Source organism: Gymnodraco acuticeps, unplaced genomic scaffold (assembly GCF_902827175.1).
Source record: "Gymnodraco acuticeps unplaced genomic scaffold, fGymAcu1.1, whole genome shotgun sequence".
In the NCBI taxonomy this organism is placed as follows: Eukaryota; Metazoa; Chordata; class Actinopteri; order Perciformes; family Bathydraconidae; genus Gymnodraco; species Gymnodraco acuticeps.
This window is the reverse complement of record NW_022990106.1, coordinates 144,914-166,101: the sequence shown is the minus strand read 5'-3', so window position 1 is coordinate 166,101 and position 21,188 is coordinate 144,914. Positions and strand designations below refer to the sequence as shown.

Below are 21,188 nucleotides of genomic sequence, written 5' to 3'. Positions count from 1 at the left end.
ATCTCCATATCTTCTCTCATTTTAAATCCCACTGTTACTTCGAACAATAGTAAACCTGCAGAGCACACCAATCGGATCACAGTAATGAAATTTGAATCAAGTGTAGGCCTATGTCTTCTTTCTGAACATTTATTTATATTGTCTACATTTGCAAACAGTTCGAGTGTAAAATGTGTTTTGCACAATGTATTTACACTCTACAGATTCTTGAGTTTACTCATCTCCTGGTGCTGTCGTTGTCCAGCAATATAATGACTAAACTCTAAGCTCGCAGAAGTTTCAAGGGTGTGATACCCCCTTTCAGCTACTAGATGGCAGCAGCAGAAGTTTCAAGGGTGTGATACCCCCTTTCAGCCACTAGATGGCAGCAGCAGAAGTTTACAGACAAAGGGAAACGCTCTCCCTCGATTTAATATATAACAGAGCTCTGGCTTTAAGCTTTCAGCATTGGTCTGTTATTTAAACCCCAGTTTTTAAACGGCAACCCGATCTAATATATCGAGTTTCCAGGTTTTTGTCGTGCAGGAATCAAACCTCGCAACCCACAAAACTGCACCGTCTCCACGCCACTCAGGAATAAACTACCTGCAAATCCGCGTCAAACTGCTCTATTTTACGTCACGCAGGACTTTCGTCTACCTGTCGATCAACGTTTACGTTTTGTATATAACTTTCCTAACATAGTAAAATATGCATTGTATATTCCATTTAAACTATAAAAACACTGTGAAACGCCTACAGACAATCCTAAAGTTTTAGCGTATCCAATTACAGACAGGCGATTTTCATCGTCTGCTTACCTTATTTGCAGAGTTGCAGAGTCCTGCTGATTGTCTGAGATGTTTGAAAGCGTCTGAATTCTTCCCCAGCTTCGTTATATCTAGACGTCAGGGTCACCATTTTGTTGGAGAATTTGGAGGGATAACTGGTCCGCTTTTCCAATCTCCGCGCGTTCCTATGAAGCTGGTTATAATACAGGAAGGAATCCATATCTACAAAGTAACCGTTAACAATAATCTACTTTAATGGCAATATGACAATGCAATACAATCATTACAATACAACATGATATATTACAGTTATATTGTAATGCTTAAGGAGTAATGCCGGCTTACTCCTGCCCTGGTTCGCGTGCTGCGGAGATCCTTTCGCTCGAGGCAGCATGTGAAGAGAGACCGAACGCCAGGGATCCACCGGATATATACCAGAGTAAGAAGGAGGGGTTTGGTGTTAGGTCAGCTGGTCATCTTTTCAGGTCATCTCATTGGGAGACGCAACGCTGGCCAGCAGGAAACCAAACAGGCTCACCTTACAACCAAAAGTCTCAAGGCCTGCATACCTACACCTCCCCCACATCTTCCTTTGTCCTCAAAAACACATGTCAAAAGGCCCCAAATGCAGCTCACAGTTTTACCCAAATTATTCCCATTTTAAGCTTGTCCATAGTTTGCTAACATGAATAAATACAAATATAACTCTACAACAGTGATAGATGTTAAAGACTAACGTTTAATAAATAGGCCTACATTTGTATTGATTTTAAGATATTTTCATAGTTCATACAATCATAAGTATTGGGATCATTTGTATTAATGTGGACCGGAGGAAGAGGGTTATGAGCATAAGTTTCACATTTTTATTTCAATTCCAACTTTGGTCATGAAGAATATGTTCCTCTGTTGTTCATAAAGCATAAAGCAACAGCATTAGAGCACGGTGCAGTCTCTAGATGAGTCCGTCGTTCTTATTATACATCCATGTTGTAGTCCGCTGTATAGAAAACTGTAATTTCCATAGTTTCCCCACAGCAGCAGACGCACACAATGACGTCCGCTGGCGCATCATAAACACGTCGGATAGTGAAAGTGCATTCGGATTCTCTAAAGTAGGCTCCCGCAGTCTCTTCTCCTAAGTCCTTTTGAATTCTCCTATCCACTATCCCTTAACCCCGTGACGTTTCACTCAGAGGTCAAGGAATAGGAGATAGGGCTAGAACTTAGGAGCTGATTTTTAAACTATCGGAACGCAACCCTGCTGTCAGACGATCAGCTGTGCAGCGTCATCACAAACGGACGTTGCTTCACGTGACACTCCGGAGGAAAGGACGTCCCATTGCTCTTAAAACTCATTTCCCTGCTTCTCGTGGTTTCCTTAGAGGCTTCTCAATACTCAAATTTCCCCTCCTCGACTCCTCGGTCCTCGGTCCTCCGGTAGTGACCCGGAAATGAATTTCAGCGCGCCATTTTGAAGGACATCTAATTTCTCTAAATGCACACCGAGGATCGAGCGTCGAGGAGGCTCTCTGGAGGACCTCTAACCGAGGATACACTGATGGTTCCTCCACGGCTCCTCCACGGATGCATTTCCGGGAACCGTGGAGGCGTGACGCACGGCCGGACATATCTCAGCCAATGACAGCTATGCATGCATCCCCTGGATATTATTTTAGAAACTGCTTTCATCGCGTCGCGATGTTTCCAGAGAGAACAGCTGTAAGGTCCATGCAGAAAGCAGAGCAGTGTGTATAATATATATCACTCAGTATAACAGGCCTACTCTCTTTATTTGCTTTACTTTAGTAGATATCTACAAACAAAGAGTCGATATTTTTCTAAGACCATTGCTTCACATAATAAAATACACAACGGCTTATGCTTTAGGAGCTGTGTGTGTGGTACAGTGTGTAGGTGTGTGTTGTACAGTGCGTAAATGCGGCGGACAGACGGGTCTCAGTTGGTTTGGTGTCCTCTGCTTACTTTTAATAGGCCTACTTGTAAATACAACTTTTGGCCCGTAATTTCAATTCCCCATTTCAGCGACCAGAGAGAGGGGGGGATATATCCAGTCTCTGATTGTGTTACGTTATTATGAGAGTGCTCTCATACTTTAAATTGTATATATTTATATAAATATATTTGTGTGTGTGTCCGCATCTGTAGCCTGTTATTGTCTCATTATACCGCACTCTCAATTAATTCAAAGTAAATATGTGGGGGAACAATGTTCAGCTGATCTAACAGAGATACAGCGCTATGACAAAACACTCGACAGCTGATGCAGCTGTTGCCACGTAATAATGAACGGACGTCTCTTTAAAATGACCGCTCAGAGGAGAGGAGTTCTCATTTCTTTAAACGTCTGCTGCTTCCCCTCCTCTCTCCTCGGTTCCCCTCCTCGGTCCTCTGCTCGCATCTCCTGTGGGCGGGTCTAAGTCTCGAGGAGGGGAACCGAGGAGGGGAGTCGAGGAGGGGACATTTGAGTATTGAGAAGCCTCTCTTGCATCTCTCCATGCTTCCCTGGTGGGAGGGACTAGTCACAGAGAAACAACGCAAGTGAGGGACGCAAGGAATACATTTAACCGAAGTGAGAAGGGCCCAGAGAGTCGTGACGCACGGCCGGACTTATCTCAGCCAATGACAGCTCTGCATGCATCCCCTGGATATTGTTTTATTAACTGCTCTCATCGCAACACGATGTTTACAGAGAGGACAGCTGTGAGGTCCGTGCAGAAAGCAGAGCAGTGTGTAAAATACATATCACTCAGTATAACAGACCTACATTACTCTCTGTATTTGCTGTAGTTTAATAGATATCTACAAACAAAGAGTCGATATTTTTCTAAAACCATTTAGTGCTTCACATAATAAAATACACAACGGCTGTAGCCTGATTATATGCTTTAGGAGCTGTAGGTGCGTGTGGTACAGTGTGTAGGTGTGTGTGTTGTACAGTGTGTAGGTGTGTGTGTTGTACAGTGCGTAGGTGTGTGTGTTGTACAGTGTGTAGGTGTGTGTGTTGTACAGTGCGTAGATGCAGCGGACAGACAGGTCTCAGTTGGTTTGGTGTCCTCTGCTTACTTTTAATACTTGTAAATACAACTTTTGGCCCGTAATTTATTTCCCTCATTGTAGCGACCAGAGAGGGGGGGGGGATATATATCCAGTCTCTGATAGTGTTACGTTATTATGAGAGTGCTCTGTTTGATTCTGAAATGGTATATATTTATATAAATATATAGGCCTATGTGTGTGTGTGTGTGTGTGTGTGTGTGTGTGTGTGTGTGTGTGTCCGCATCTGTAGCCTGTTATTGTCTCATTATACCGCACTGTGAATGAATCAAAGTAAATATATAAGTCGTCATGAACACATCTGTCCATCAGACAGAGTGCTGCTGCCTCCTGTCATCATTAATGGACGTCTCTTTAAAATGACCGCTCAGAGGAGAGGAGTTCTCATTTCTCTAACCGCCTGCTGCTTCCCCTCCTCTCTCCTCGGCTCCCCTCATCAACTCCTCCGTTCGCATCTCCTGTGCGCGGGACTAAGTCTCGAGGATAGGAGTCGAGGAGGGGAGTCGAGGAGGGGAGTTAGAGAAATGAGAAAGGGCCTCTGAACAAAACCAACAAAACGAACACAATACATGAAGAAGAAAAGTTAGTAGCTATGACAAGTTCACACAACACACAGGAGCTAGAAGACCCACCTGCTTCTTTTAAATGAGGTGTGCGGGAACATTTCGGGTTCCCTGTGGACTACAACAATGATGGGGTGCGAGTTGTGGATCGCACTAGAACGGTGTGTCGGCGTTGTTCGACAGCGGTGCGGTATGCTAGTGGTAACACGTCAAACAATCACATCCGAGTCAGTCTCAGTCCCCAGCGAGAGGGTTTTCTCGACGGCAGGTGACAAAAGAGGTTTCTCAATACTCACATTTCCCCTCCTCGACTCCTATCCTCGACTCCCCTCCTCGAGACTTGGTGCCGCCCACAGGAGATGCGAGCGGAGGACTGAGGAGGGGAACCGGAGAGAGGAGTGCAGCAGCAGGCGGTTAGAGAAATGAGAACTCCTCTCCTCTGAGCGGTCATTTTAAAGAGACGTCCATTAATGATGACAGGAGGCACAGCAGCCCTCTGTCTGATGGACAGATGTGTTCATGATGACTTATATATTTACTTTTAATTCATTCACAGTGCGGTATATTGAGACAATAACAGGCTACAGATGCGGACATATACACACACATATATTTATATAAATATATACAATTTCAGAATCAAATAAGTATGAGAGTACTCTCATAATAACGTAACACAATCAGAGACTGGATATATCCCCCCCCCCCCCCCCCCCCCCCACCCATCTCGCTGAAATGAGGAATTGAAATTACGGGCTAAAAGTTGTACAAGTATTAAAAGTAAGCATAGGACACCAAACCAACTGAGACCCGTCTGTCCGCCGCATCTACGCACTTTACAACACACACCTAGGCCTACACACTGTACCACACACACACCTACACACTGTACCACACACACTGCTCCTAAAGCATAATCAGGCTACAGCCGTTGTGTATTTTATTATGTGATTGTAAGTCGCTTTGGATAAAAGCGTCAGCTAAATGCAATGTAATGTAATGTAATGTAATGTGAAGCACTAAATGGTCTTAGAAAAATATCGACTCTTTGTTTGTAGATATCTATTAAACTACAGCATACAAACACAGAAAGTAATGTAGGCCTGTTATACTGAGTGATATATATTTTACACATGGCTCTGCTTTCTGCACGGACCTCACAGCTGTTCTCTCTGGAAACATCGCGTTGCGATGAAAGCAGTTACTAATATAATATCCAAGGGATGCATGCAGAGCTGTCATTGGCTAAGATAAGTCCGGCCGTGCGTCACGCCTCCACCGTTCCCGGAAATGCATCCGTGGAGGAGCCGTGGAGGATGCATCAGTGTCTCCTCGGTTAGAGCTCCTCCAGAGAGCCTCCTCGATGCTCGATGCTCGGTCCTCGAAATGCATTTAGAGAAATGAGATGTCCTTCAACATGGCGCGCTGAAATTTCCGGGTCACTACCGGAGGACCGAGGAGTCGAGGAGGGGAACATTGAGTATTGAGAAACCTCTATAGTTACCGCCAACAGACCTGCCCTCACTACTGACAGCGTAGACAAACTCATCTTTTTGAAGAAAAACTTGAAAATAGAGTAAAGCTTGAGTACCTTTATTTAGGCATAATGGCCTCACACACTCACAAGTTAATTACACATGTTAGACATTGCTCCTAAAGGTACAGATTTTATTTTGTTTTATATTTATCATTGTATTTATTTTATATTTTGACATCAGGAGATGTTATACAGTTCTGTATTGCCTTTTATTGATTGTGATTGAAATACTTTCTTATTATTTATTTTAATATTTTCAAGACATTCTTTTTAGTTGTACAGCTTATTTAACCTTTTTGTTTGACATCAGCCATTATAAATAATATGGCCATCTGAGTGTGTGTGTTACTGTTTGTGGTTTGTTTTTAACTACAGTTAATGATTCCAAATGTTAGAGTTCCTTATTTTCATACCAAAACTTGCACTACTGTTAAAAATAAATAACAGCAACAAAATTATGCATTTGGGACTTTTTTTTGCTTTTCCTTGTTGTACCGAACCCGTACCGAACCGTGACCCCCAAACCGAGGGGGGGGGGTATTATTATTTATTTACTGGGGCCGATGTACATTAATCAACATTGACGTGATTAGACATACATGTAAATTTGCAGGGGTTACCTCCACAGCAGTTTGCATTCCCTGTCCCAAAAGGGAAAAAAAACAACATTGTTCCCAACAAATTTGGTTGTTTACAAGTATTTTGCAACAGCAAAAAACATTTTTGAAATAATGGTAGCGGAGTTACCTTTTTCCTGTAGCATAATGAGAAAATGTATCGGTAAAGTCATTACTGACATGACAATGTGTCATGTCTTTCTTAGAGATTTGGCTGCCTTTCCACACTCTGGATTCAGGATGTGAAAGTCTTACTTGAGGTTCTTCGAGCAGGTTACTGCCCAGTATCCTCTATTGCTCTCTACTCTATCAGACATTCACTCTTTATGTCACAAAGACTGGTGGCTGCTATATTAGTATGTTTAAATACTCAACTCTTCTATAACCATTACTGAAACTAATTTGTTTTCTAAAAAGTAGGACTTGAAGCTCTGAGGTATGCAAGTCTGCTTTTTACTTTTTGTTAAAGACATTTTGTGAATCAGGATACCCTATATGGCTCATTTGGCAAGGATTTTGCTAATAATAGACGGATGCCCTCTATCAGGCTAAAACAAGCAATTCACATCAGGTCTAATCCAGTTAAGGGAGTTTGAGAAGGCTAAACTTCACAAGAATGAATAGATCAATTAAGATTAGAATAGAATACCAAGGCCTCTGGTTCCTTAATTGCTAAATTACTACCATCTGCAGTAGAGTGCAGCAGAACATCTGCTTTCATTGTGTCTTTGATTAACGGAAACACATTGTTCTACTCCCACATTGCATCAAACTCACAATTAAGTCAGAGAGAATTACAGAGGCAGGCAAGGCGATGCCCGCAGCTCCTCAAAGATTAGCAACATATCACCAACATCTTTGTCTTCGCTATACCCTAAATTGAAAATGGGTTTCTTTATTTGTTAAGCTTCATCAATGATTTGATTAATGCCTTAGAGCTTGTGAATGTGTTTGTACCAACTAGTCATCAGTGCTCAGAGTCCAACACAAAAGATGATCAATATTCACATTCTCAGCCTTTTTCAGTGACATTTATTTTTGATTCTTCAGACATCTGCCTTTGAGTAGAAACAGTTCAGTTCTGTTCACAGGTGAAGTGTGGGAGGGATGTCTTTTCATATAAATCTCTGACAACTGAGGAAGACTTGAGAGCCTTTGATGTGAAAATGCATTTTTCCATCAAACATGTTCAGTGATGTACAGCAATGTGCCATACGTTTACACTTTTGGAATGTAATCTCCAACATTTGAAGTCCTTCAATCTCTTCACTGAATGAAAGTGAAAGCTTCTGCTTCAAAGTAGAAACATTTTCCAATTAAAACTTTCAGATTTCCAAGTACATAATTTCACACTGTAGCTCACAACCAGAGAAAAGACTACCATGTAATTGTTTTTTGAATGAGTGAAAATGTAATGTTAAAGTTTTGGATCATTTCAGAAAAACAACATCACTAAGAAAGCAATTTGAGCAAAGAAGGCAGTCTCTTTTCTTTCATATGCAATCGTTTTCACTGCAGAGAGACAAGGGGAATTTACCATGAAACAATCCTTTTATAGACATTACGCACAGTCAAAATCTGACACTGGTCAAATGTAAACTTCACATGGCTGTTCACCTCTGACAACTATGTAACTTTTGTCCGTCCTTTGGTTTTTAAATTCACTCCTATCTATTTCCTCTGAATTTAAATATTTAAATATGTTTCATCATGTCTTACCTTTTTACCTATTTGGAAAACACTTTGAACTGCTGTTGTTGTAGCACTGCACAGAGGCACTTTCTAACCTGTTGTGCTTCACACAGAGAGGCAGGGTGTAACATGAGATGACCTGTAAATCCTAGCTATTTGCTATCCTCATGTGGACAAGAGTGTAAACTGCAACGCTGGGAATAATATGGCCTTCCAGTATGACTCAGTCATGAAAAATACGCTTAACAGGACAACTTTACCAACATTTTTAATAAATTGAATATCTATACTATCATGGCAATGTTTGTCCATTGAATTACTGTCCTCGATGTGATAATATACAATGGCAATACCTTTAATAAGACAAGCCCCAGTCTGTAATTCAGCCAGTCAATAGCTTATTGTTTTTTCGTTTTTGCAGTGTTTAATTACCTCATTTATGAAGCGAGTCCAGTAAAAAATATGTATTGGTGATAAATATGCCATTGTTGCCAATGAGAAAAGAGCTTAGTGTTTTACAGAAATTATGGGTTTATTTTTTCTTCTCTTCTTTTGTCTCTTCAACCTTTTCTTTTTCATCTTTTCCCTTCTCCTTTTTTTTCCTTGACCTTCTTGTTTGTATTTCTTTATTTTATCACCTTTTTCCTATTCTTCCTTTTTCTCCCCTCACCCTTGTCCCTCTTCCTTTTTCACCAATACTTCCTCCTCATCCTCCTCTTCCATTTCCTCTCCTGTGAGGCGCTCTAGATCTGCAATGCGATCTCCCAAAGCCTTATCAGTATTATTGTTTTTTCCGAGAATCTTCTTCAGCTTGAATTGCATCAGCTCCATTGTGTTGTACAATTTATTGACCTTCTCGTCCAGCTCCTTGGCCTCAGGCATGATGTTAGCTGGGTCCAAATCTATCAGACCATCTTTCATCAGGATCTCTCGCCCTTTGTCCTCGAGCATGCCTTTGGCATCAGGATACTCTAGCAGTGACTCCATCAGGTCATCCTTTGACAGGCAGAAGAGGTCTGAGTATCCAATGCTGCGAATGTTGGCTGTTCGTCTGTTGCCTGCTTTGCTGCCTTTAATATTGAGAATACTTATCTCACCAAAGTAGCTTCCACTTCCCAACACAACAAACTGTTTGACACCATCATCAGCTACAACTGCAAGTTTCCCTTCTTTGATTATGTACATCTCGCGACCAATATCACCCTTTTTGCAGATATAGTCTCCGGGACTGAACACCTGAGGCTGGAGCTTGAGTACCAGCTCGATCAGCAGGCCTGCCTCACAGTCTGCAAAAATACGAACTTTCTTGAGGGTATCCATGTGGACTTGGATGGCAATCTCAGCCTTCAGTTTGTCTGGAAGATACCTCAGCACCTCTCTTTCGTCCTGTGCCTTACCGTTGTTCCAAAGATAGTCAAACCACTTGATGACTCGCAACTCAAGTTCAGTGTCGACCTTTCGGGCCTGTGAATGAAAGAAACACACAAATATTAAATATATATTTCAAATTAAAATAATAAATTATCTTATACTAAAAAGGTCCATCTACCTGCATGTAGTGCTTGATGTTGTCAATCCGTGACTGAAACTGAGCTTGGGCATCATTCATATTGGAGATCATGGTGGCGATATTTCCTACAATGGTGGCAAAGACCAAGACCCCTACTAAAAAGTCAATCACATGGAATACAAATTCAGAGTCCAGGGCTGGGGGTGGAGTTTCTCCAATGGTTGTCAGAGTCAGTGTGGACCAGTAGAGACTGAATGAATACTTCCTTCCAAACTCCCCAAATGCAGGATTTTCAGGATCATCCACAGCCGGGTAGACCCAGTCGTCGGCACCAAAACCAATGTATTTTGAGAAAGAGAAGAAGAAGCAAGCGTTCCAGTGGATGATAATGAGGATGTAAATGATCAAGTTTCCGATGCGGAAGATGTTGGGGTAGTTGGTTTTTGTCTCTGCCCTTGTGAAGAACTCCAGCATGCGGCTGATTCGCAGCAGCTTGTTGATGCGGATCTCTGGGTAGTCAAGGCCGAAGTACAAATAGAGGAAGTCAGTGGGCAACATGGAGAGGAAGTCAAGACGAAACTGGAAGCTGGTGGTATAGCGATCAAGCAGCAGCTTCTTATCTTTTACCATAAGTCCTTGCTCAAGGTAACCTGCATTCAAAGAGATGAATAGTTAATAATTTGTTGATTACATACTCATCAATGATTGCCATTCATATTCACATTATCATCCAACTTTTAGAAAAACATGTGACAGCAGTAATTATTATAAAGGCATTTCATAGTAAAGGGATGTCAATCCTTATAGTCTTGTGTTTTTTTATTTGTTTATAATTTAGATCACATAATAAGTCAAGTTAAAGACAGTCTTTTATTTTGCGAAATAAATATTCTAAAAAAATGTCCTTGTATAGCCTTAGTGGTAGGACAATAACACAAATCTGAAAAAACAACCCATTGATTTGTCTAACTTACACTCCCGCTTACACAAGCCTACTACTGTGTTCAGATGATTCTTTGAAAAAGTATTGTTGAGTTAAACAAGAACTGTGGATTTTTCTGTCCATCACTTAAGTAAAATAGAGAGTTAACTTCATGTGCATGTGGCAATTTGAGTGTGAGCTTTTCACCTGTTCTTGTCCTGAGGAACATGTCAGCCAGGTAGATCAGATCTGAGGTGTAGTCCAGAATAACCCAGTAAATGATGTAGTCATGCTGCAGCTCCTCAAAGGAAGCCCTGTTTGCAGGACAAGAAGAAGTGTTTTGTAAGTGAACAATGTTGAGCAGCTTCACCAATAGGTTTTGTTATGCTACTGCGAAATGACTTGGTCACTTACAAAGCAAATATTTCTCTAATTAAATGTGCAATAAAATAAACTAAAATCAAATTGCATCATTTCAACAGCCAGTTTCGTTTGAATGTCATCACACAATTCCCGACAAATCGCCCAGGTCAAGTTCTAAAGCATAAGGTGGGGAACAAGATTACATTTTGATGTTTTGAATGTTGTTAAATACTATCGAATGAGACAATCAAGCCATTGCAGCTCCATAGACACATACACACAAAGCTCCAGGGATGTGTTGGATATATTTATATTCGTCATTGGAGCTGAGTGTGCCATAACACACATTTACAGCCAAGTTTATTATTCGGCTTTTTTTATCATGTTATTTTTTACCCTTACTTACTATTTTTGGGAAGGTGGTCCTCTGCCATTTTTTTACAACCAGATGTGGTCCTTTTATAAAAATGATTTAGCATACATTACTGCAGTTAATTAAAATTAAATGAAATAGCTACAAGCTTTTTAAAGAAGATTAATGATCTGCAAAAGGTTAGCCCCTGCTGAACTCTCATTGATTTGTGATATCTACATATGGAAAAGGATATGAAAAGCACTTAATGCAGCTGAATGGAATCATTGGACCTTTTGAACTGCAGAGCAATAGGCGCGTTCACACCAAGTACTTTTCCCACAAAGGTTCCTGAGAACTTAGTTCATGAGAACTCTTTTAGTTCTCATGAACTAAAGCAGATCGCGTTCACACCGAAATTAGTTCGTGGGGGAGGATTAGGCAAATGAAGCCGCTGACGTCACTTCTTCTGCTTTGGGTTTACTGGCAGGCCGCTGTCACTACCCGATCCGTCCCGCTGCCCGATCGGTACTGCGCATGTGCGAGATGGTCCGCCATATTGGACAAGTCCGGACGGCAACCCAAGATGGACACTTGACACAGTGGCTTTTAGCAAAGAAATGGATTTAACTTCTGTTAGACAGCTATCATACTGAATACATATTTACTGTGAATGTATGCAAAAAGCATACATTCACAGTAAATATGTATTCAGTATGATAGCTGTCTAACAGAAGTTAAATCCATTTCTCACTTATTCTGACAATGTACTTAACCCCAAATAAAAGAACCCAATAAAAAGAGTTGTTAAATAATAGTGAAATCACGTTGTAATAACAATAACTCATCTCTCTCTCGTTTTCCTTTTGAGCTTTGCCAAAAGCCACTGTGTCAATGTTGTCCTACTTGGGTTGCCGTCCGGAGTTGTCCAATATGGCGGACTATCTCGCACATGCGCACTGCAGATCGGGCAGAGCTGCAGATCGGGTAGTGACAGCCGCAAACAACTTCACGGCGTATACTGCCCATGGATGTATAATAAGAACTGGATACAGCGTGGGAGGCGGGGCCTCATTTATTCCTATGAGAGTTGCTCAATGGCGCATGATGACAAAATGGCCCAACTTTTGAGAGAGCGAAACGTCACAGATTACCCGGCATGCCTGAGAAGTACCCGTATGTGCACTCATAGAGCATGCGCAACTTTAACCACGCCGCCCAAAAGGCTCGTTCACATTAAGCACGTGAATTTGCGTACACGTAACAGCACCGCACGTTCATGACAGCATGGTAGGCCTACTGGATTTATATTAACGAGGCGGCAGTTAGCAGCTAGCGGCTAGCTATTAAATTATGCTAAGTTACACATCAATCGTTATGTACTTTTATATTACGCTGACATCAGGATCTAGTGATATCCAAGCAACAGAGCTTCATTTAGCATGATACTTGTGTGGGTTGTACATGAAACCACTTGGTAATATATAAAAATGTATATGTTGAAGCCTGTTATGATCAATTGTGAGTTAAAACTTTATCTAAAAAGTAAAGCTGATGATGGATTACTGTGGTGGAGTTAAAATAACAATAGCCTATTTATTTTTGAAATGTGATGGAGTAAAAGGATAGTAGCCTAACTGTGATTATTCATGTTAAGTAGCCCACAAGTAACTAAAACAATAGCAAGTGCAATAAGAAGCTACAGGAACGTTAATCTACGTCGGTAATATTAGCTTTATTTAATACAACATTTACGGTACAAGATTTACATCATACAGCCCATGTAGTATAATATTTTACAAATGATGAATTACAGCAAACATGTGCAATATATCCATTATTACAGCTCCGTGGGATGGCAGTAACGGCCCGTCCACACTACAGCTTAAAAAAAAGCTTGGAGCTGGGCGTGTCTGAAGCTTGGGGATTTTATTCGAGCAACGCGACCAACAACCAATCACATGAATCTCCCGCCCCCGACATACAAAGCAAAAAACCCCGGGGATTTTATGCGAGCAATATATATATATATATATAAACTCCCCAAAACAGGCGAAAACCTACCAGTTTCACCCACTGTCTCTGCCACCTCCCTCCATGACTGGTTCTTCCGGTTTGTATCCCGGTAGGTGAAGAGGGTCTGGTCATACAAAACCGGGTGATTTGCTACGGCGATAATTAGTTTCTCCTCCATCTCTTTTTGAAATATAGAAATTAACGGCGGGATATCTCTCCCAGCTTAGACGCGGTTTGATTGGCTAGGGCTTGAGCTGTCAGATTTTCAGAAACGGGATTTGATTGGCTGGCGCTGGCTACTCCGGCGTCTCCAGCGTCAGAAGTTGAACATTCAACTTCTGACGCCGGAGCCGCCGGAGACGGACCGCTATGCTACCCACAATTCAGTTCGGCGAAAAGCGAGGCAACGTGACGTCACCCCATTCAAAGTGAATGGGCAGAGGCGTTGGAAACCGTTTTTGAAGCTGTCGAAGCTGTAGTGTGGACGGGCCGTAAGGCGATATGGTCCGTTGTTATTGTGCATCCATGGGTAAAGAGAAACTCATGTAGTACTGAACACGTAACATGAACGTGCCGGGCGGCGCGGTCCCGTGGGTTAGATGCGCGTTCATAATGCCGAGAGAAATAACTCTCAGAATAACGTTATTAGCACATTTTTACAACTTGAGGAACGAATGTTTTTAATAAGGGCTATACAAGTGTTCATACTGGGTAGTTTATTTAGTTTTTAAAAAATTATCCAACGAGTTACAGACCACTCTTTCCCAATGTAAGTCAATGGGAAAAAGTGTTTCCGGGCCTGGCAACCTAAAGGAAGTGTAGTACCGCCGTTTTACCAGCACGAATATTCTCATCAGACTCCGGCGCACTTCCTGGGGGCTTGATACTGCCACCCGAAGTCCCCGGCCGGAAGTACCCGGAGCTGGGACTCCCAGCAGCTTCTACTGAAGCCTTCCGAGTAAATCGCCAGAACGCCGACACCTCCTCATCTCCACCGCTCCCATGTTTTATTTTGTGTTGCCATAAGTTAGTCTCTCTGCGTTTGTGTGCTGGGTTAATGCTAATGCTAATGATGCTAATGCGAGGATAATAAAATGGCGGCTTCACAAAACATTTTTGGAGTTTTACTTTTACGGGGCGTGGTTTGCATTCCGCCCAGCCAATCAGACATAGGAACCTTTTTCTCCCACGAAAGTCCCTGCTCTCTAGCAGGAACTGAAAAGGGGGTAAAAAAGGTTCTCATGAACTAATTTAGTTCCTGGGGCTTTTTGGTGTGAACGCAACTAAATCGTAGTTCTCAGGAACCTTTGTGGGAAAAGTACTTGGTGTGAACGCGCCTAATGAAGGTTAAATAAAATGAAGGTTAAACAAAATGAAGTCACCTGGCTATGATCATGGTCCAGTTGTACATGACTGGTAGTGTGATTACGAGCAGCCAGTTGTAATACAGATTTCCAGCAGGATTAAGGATAAATATTTCTTTCGGCCTATAAAAAGAAAGAAAGGAAGTGTTAATTAACTATGTGAAAAATGTGCTTTAAGGAAGTTGCTCTGAATTTTGCACTTACTTATCTTTGTCCTTTTCCTTTTGTCTTTCCTTCTCCTTTTCCCTCTCTTCCTTTTCCTTTGCCTCCTTTTCTTCCCTCTCCTTTGCCTCCTTTTCTTCCCTCTCCTTTGCCTCCTTTTCTTCCCTCTCCTTCTTCTCCATACTGCAACACACATTATTACATTGGAGAAAAATGTCAAATATTCAGTTAAAACAAAAGACTTTGCAACATAACCAAATTACTCTTTTTTTCTTCCTTTCCTTTTTTCAATTCTCCCTGGAAAAGGATTAATTAACACATGTAATAGGCCTGAAATTAATTTTTAGATACATCAAAGAGAAACTGTATTTTACAAGGGCTCCACTTTATCTGTTCGTGACACTATAATCATACTTACTCTTCATTGTTATTGCTGTTATTCATATTGAGCAGATAAGATTCAGCTGAACTCCTGGAAGAAACACAGCATGTCACACATAAAGTTAATTAAACTGTCTTTCCTTCTCATTTATGTATTGTAAGCTCTTTGTTTGAAGAATTCAAACGTGTCCTCTGCTTACAGGTCATCATCGCTGGACCCTTCACTGTCTGTGGAGAGTTGTATTGCAGCGAGTGTGGGCACAGTGATGTGGGGAAGGCTGGTGGAAGAGGCCATGGCAGCAGATCTGCAGTTTACAGTGGAACAAATACATCTTATTGGTCCATCCCAGCGTAATGATAAGCATAAAATACCTTAAAATGATGAACAATTGGAACTATTAGTCCATTATTAGAATGTTCTATTAACTGAAAAAGATTCAGAAAACATTTAGATGATTTTAATCAAAGTTTTAAAGCAAGGATTGTCAATTAAAAACAATCCATGCTACCAACATCTGAAATGCAAATATTTTGTGGTTTTGTTGTTCACCTATATTAAAGTGACAACATTGGGCAAAACAAGACATTTGAGGAAATCACCTTGATTTATAGACCCAATGATATGGAAACAATCTGCAGAAGAAATGTCCAGATTTGATTCACTGTTAGATTTAGAAGTTTGGAAATGTGACATTAGCTGTAACAATGTGTTTTCAGTTGCAGCAGAAATAAGAATTCAATCAAACTACTAAAAACACTCTTCCGTCTTTCAATGGTAATACAGAAAATAATCAAATCAAATCAACATTTGATGCAGTGTGTTGTAATCCCTTGGTATGAAATACTGCTAAATGTGAGCAGTGTTAAAAGAACCACACATCATTAAAGGTGAAGTGAATGTCCCTGTTTGCATTTGCAGTCCCAAACCACAGTCTGCCTAAACACTTTAAGATGTCACCTAATATCTCTATAATTTTAATCAACTTACCTTTTTGTTAATGTAATGAAACATCCATTTCCTTTATATCCTTTTGCAGTTTTTGAAAGACCTGGAAACTGGCCACTTACAGCAGCAGCGCTTTTATTTTATTTATCATCAGATGCTGATTAAAATAGTATCAATATGTAGCTGGACCAGTGACACCTATAAGCACTAAGTTTAACTAACTGTGTCATAGAGTCTCAGTGTCCCTGATAAGGATTTGTGGATTAGAGTAGGCTGAGAAGAGAGAGGCGAAGTCACTCTTCCTTACACTTCCCTCCAGTGGGAGATGAGATTAAATGAAGTGTGGACAACCCTCAGTTAACCTGTTGGTAATAAACACTGATAACCATGTTATCTAAAGACTCCTTTAAAAGACAATCTGAGACAGGCTATCATTTTCCTGACCATTTGTGGAAAGGATTTAATCTGCTTGCGCATGCAAACACACACACACACACACACACACACACACACACACACACACACACACACACAATACAGCGTCTCCTGCTCAGTCAGCACCCTTAGCTTTGATCCTTAGATTAGATTGTGCCGGGTATTACTGACTTCAGATCAGGTCGATCAGGTTCCTTTTACATTGATAACAATCACGAGAGTGATATTAAATGTTGTTCAGTGCTGCAGCATCATAACAACAGATCCTCCTCCCCTGCTGCAGACTATAGACATCCTGCGGTTCATTGGCACTCCCTGTAGGCTGATGTGGATTATGGATCGCAGCTACTTTATTAAATTAAAAAGCATTTCTGGAAGTTTAATTTTAATTAATAATTATCCGACTATAGGTTATGATTACATAATGTTCTTGATGTGTGTGTTTGTGGCAATGGGGGGGGAGAAAGAACAAATTAATGGACCACATTGAGATACTGTATTTTTTATGGAAATGTTGGCTTTTTATTAGAAACATAGTTGGTTTTATAGCAAACTTTTAACAGATGTCACTGTCAGCAGAAGTGTAAAAAAATAACATTCTAGATTGCTGCGTTCTATTCAGCTCCTTCAGCTTCAGATTCCTGGTGAAGTCTATGCTGAACTACTGCCGTAGCTTACTTTTAAATAGGACAAAACCAACATTAATGTCATTACTAACACATGTTCCTATACTGTGAACAGTCAAAGCACTTTGAACTGCAATCCCCTGTATGAAAGGTGCTATACAAATAAAGTTATTATTATTATAAAATGTCTGTTGTGAAAAGTCATAAACGTACATCACAGAGTTTATCAAAGACATGTATTTGTATCGTATACAAACACTCGTGACTCATCAGTAAAAAACTGAGAACAGAATTACAAAAAATATTTTGATTCAAGACAAAAAGAAGAGGATAACAATTCTGAACAAAAAGCACTCTCTCCTCTTCTCTATTCAATATGCCACAGCTTGTCATCCTTTAGCGCTGCTTTAACTTCTCATTTCCGCTTCTAGCTATTGCTTTAACTGCTAACAGAAGAGCACTTAGGCTGGTTATAAGAAATATGACTACACTAAAGCAGGATCTGCTGCCACTCCAGTTGTTTCAGTCTCAGCTGCTAGGGGGGCATCAGCAGCAGGGACATCAGCAGCAGCGGGGACATCAGCGGGGACATCAGCAGCAGTGGGGACATCAGCGGAGACATCAGCAGCAGTGGGGACATCAGCAGCAGCGGGGACAGGCGCATCCACAGCAACCTCTGGGGCTGAAGGGGCAACTTCAGCGGGAACCACATCAACAGGAACCACATCAACAGGAACCACATCAACGACAACAGCAGCATCCACCGTGGCAGCATCTACAGGGACGTCCACCACAGCTGGCTCCACAGCTGCTTCAGGATCTGCTGCAGGCTCTTCTGGTGCCACTTCAACAGCTGGCTCAGCCTCGGCTGCTTCCACCTCCTCGGCCTCCTCGGCCTCCTCTTCTTCATCAGAGTTCAGGGGGGCACCACCGGCTGCTGCAGCTTTGGGTGCAGCACCTTCATCCTGTACCGAAGATAAAGACAGAAATTAGTGTTGTTAAAGTGTTCACTGAGAGCAATATGATTCTCCAAAGAAAGGGGACACTGCAGTGGTGCAAATGATAGAGATTCACCTATTGGTCGCTTTTGCTGAATTATCTGGGAATATCTGACAGCTTTACGTTCGATTCAACCTCAGTTCGAGAGTTTGGGAATTATGCATGCTGGTAGTTAGTTACACTCTTGTTAATCTAATTATGTTAAATTGAAGATATCTGCTGTGAATATATGAGTGGCAAATAGTGGGTCTTTGTTCAGGCAGAACTCCAAACTGAAATTCAGTCTCTGCTTTTGTATTACTCTGATAATGCTCTCTTTGGCTGTTTTGACCATTTCCACATGTGGCACCCATCCTCTTTTTTTCTCACCTCAGTGTAAATCCTATGTGGGTGTTTCTTTTTTTCATGCAAGGCTAATCCTTGTTTACTTTTCTGAGCTTGTTTAGTTTGGCCCCTTCAGCAGGAGGACATGTTGTGTTATTCATGCCAGCACAGATGTCTACATTTGTAGTGCATTTCTAATAATAATAATTCACAATATTTCAGTTTATTGTGGTATAAAGACGTCTGCTCACCTCGTTCTCCTCCTCCGATGCGTCTGCAGCAGTAACAGGAGCAGGAGGTGCGACTTCAGCGGGTGTGGCATCCACCTATAAATACAAACACTATTAACTCAAAAAAGAGTACTATGAAGTGTTTCAGATCAGATGCTGCCATTATTTATGAAGCTGAGGATCAGCCTAAACAAAGGAATAATTAATTAATAGGTCGCAATCAGTAACAATGCCAGAGTCGCATTTATTTTTTAAGTTTTTATTTAAATCTAAAACTAAAGTCATGTAAGAGTCTTACAAGATATACACTTACAGGAGCATCAGCAGCAGGCAGGAAGGGGTTTCCAACTACTCCCTGAAAAAAATATAAAGATTTATGATTATAGATAATGATTTATGTCAAACTATCTTAATTGATGAGGATTTATATTACTTTTTTATTTGTATTTGTTAATACTATATTGAACCCCAACTACCTGCTGCTGGTACATCCTGTACATCTCCATCCACCTCAGGGCCTCATTAGCATGTGCTGCTACCTGCTGAGAAAATACCAGACATCTCCAGACATGCTCTGCTATTAAGTAAATTATCCTCTCTCGTCAGACACTTATCCTACTCTACATTTGATGACATGACTAAAACATGGTAGGACATGCCATGCCATGGCAGACAGACATCCTCACAGAAAAGCAACACTACTTACTTTTTCTTCATTGCTTTCACTCTCTGCCACCTGCAAATCAAAGAAGAGAAAAGAGGAAGTGACTATGATAATTTACTCTAAAGCAAAGCAGTGTTTAACATTTTAAAAAGGTATCCATTGTCAGACTTAATTACACATTTAGGCTATGTTTAGGAAAGACTTACAGGAGCAGCCAAGGTAGTGGCCAGCAGGCACATCATGAACACCACTAGCTTCATCATGGTTGTTTCTGAAAAATAAATCAGACCCATCGTGATACATAGAACAATAATTGTATTTTGCTTAATGAGAAACAAATAGTTCTGAATTAAAATGAACATAAAGGTAATTGGCTTCAAGTCCTGTAAGATTACTGGAACTATGTTTCTAACACTGTATCAAATTGTTGTAATGAAAAGTCTATCTCACCTTTTTCCTTGGTTCAGAGAGAAATTATAGATGTGTCTCCTCAGGTAAGGAAAGTAATATACTTCATCGCTAACTTGGATCCCATTTATAGACTGGAACGTCCCGTGAGAGCCAATCATATCCAGTAAAACACACTGAGCTATATCTTTGAAGAAATCTCCTAACACTTTTTTTAAAAAAAGAGGCATGTAGGGTTAAGGCCCCACTTTTAGTTAATTACATGCTGTGCAAGTATGCTTAACACATATGCCCCCTCTCTTTATTGCCTAAAACCAAACAAAAAAAGACAGCTGACATAAGCATTAAATGATAATGACTGAGAGACACCACTTGGTTTGAGTTGGAAATATTTCAACATAGTTAAAAAAAGAAGTAGGGGAATTACTCATCTAAATTTACCTCACAATTATAGTAACACATGTTACATTGAAAAAATATAATAAGATTAGCAAAACGTTTTTGCCACGTGGTGTAGTTGTATACCTTGTCAGGTTTCAGAAGTCTATGATTTTTCCCCCAGTAAACTTTCACAAAAAAAGACAAGATTGAAGGATTGGCTATACAATGAATACAGATGTGTTTATTACAACTTGTATTGGTCTTCTTTCATATCCAATGAATCATCTCACAACCTCCCAAATGCCTATTTTGACCCTTTGAATGTGAAAACCCCTGTAGCTTTTAGGTACAAAGACTCAAACAGCTACAAAAGTAAAATATTGTGTACACTTAATTGCATCACGATAAACGTATTTGCTTTTCACAATTTTGAAACAGGAATTTAGCTTGTGGTGTGAGTGTGTGTGTCTGCCCTGCCTGTCTGTCTGCCTGCCTGTCTGTCTGGCTGTCTGGCTGTCTGGCTGGCAGGCAGGCTGGCTGTGTGTGTGTGTGTGTGTGTGTGTGTGTGTGTGTGTGTGTGTGTGTGTGTGTGTGTGTGTGTGTGTGTGTGTGTGTGTGTGTGTGTGTGTGTGTGTGTGTGTGTGTGTGTGTGTGTGTGTGTGTGTGTGTGTGTGTGTGTGTGTGTGTGTGTGGAAAGTGCTTTTGTGGTGTTTCACTTTCCACTGATCCTTGTGTTTGTTTTAGCTGATGTGGTTGTATATCACAGTAATTTGACAGTGCAGATTTCTTATGTTTATTCTTTGTGGTTCCAAATCAGATAATGAAAGACATACACCTATATCCTAGAC

General features: G+C 40.9%; 2 protein-coding genes across 3 annotated transcripts; both read right to left on the bottom strand.

Moving 5' to 3' along the window:
• Positions 1-8,706: 8,706 nt before the first annotated feature.
• Positions 8,707-16,450, bottom strand: cnga1a (cyclic nucleotide gated channel subunit alpha 1a). Its single transcript, XM_034216460.1, has 8 exons — positions 16,316-16,450; positions 15,528-15,632; positions 15,365-15,418; positions 14,989-15,129; positions 14,803-14,907; positions 10,897-11,003; positions 9,807-10,417; positions 8,707-9,721 (listed from the first exon to the last, which is right to left on the bottom strand). The coding sequence occupies exons 2-8, from the start codon at positions 15,620-15,622 to the stop codon at positions 8,924-8,926; spliced, it is 1,911 nt and encodes a 636-aa protein (XP_034072351.1). The 5' UTR covers positions 15,623-15,632; positions 16,316-16,450; the 3' UTR covers positions 8,707-8,923.
• Positions 16,451-17,207: 757 nt separating this feature from the next.
• enam (enamelin) lies at positions 17,208-20,067 on the bottom strand. 2 transcript variants are annotated; one of them, XM_034216467.1, is made up of 7 exons: positions 20,002-20,065; positions 19,758-19,822; positions 19,594-19,623; positions 19,364-19,429; positions 19,201-19,242; positions 18,909-18,983; positions 17,208-18,299 (listed from the first exon to the last, which is right to left on the bottom strand). In XM_034216467.1, the coding sequence occupies exons 2-7, from the start codon at positions 19,812-19,814 to the stop codon at positions 17,820-17,822; spliced, it is 750 nt and encodes a 249-aa protein (XP_034072358.1). In that variant the 5' UTR covers positions 19,815-19,822; positions 20,002-20,065; the 3' UTR covers positions 17,208-17,819. The 2 variants fall into 2 exon arrangements, with proteins under 2 accessions (XP_034072358.1, XP_034072360.1); XM_034216469.1 differs by lacking the exons at positions 19,201-19,242; positions 19,364-19,429 and having other exon boundaries at positions 20,002-20,067.
• Between the last annotated feature and the right edge of the window lie 1,121 nt (positions 20,068-21,188).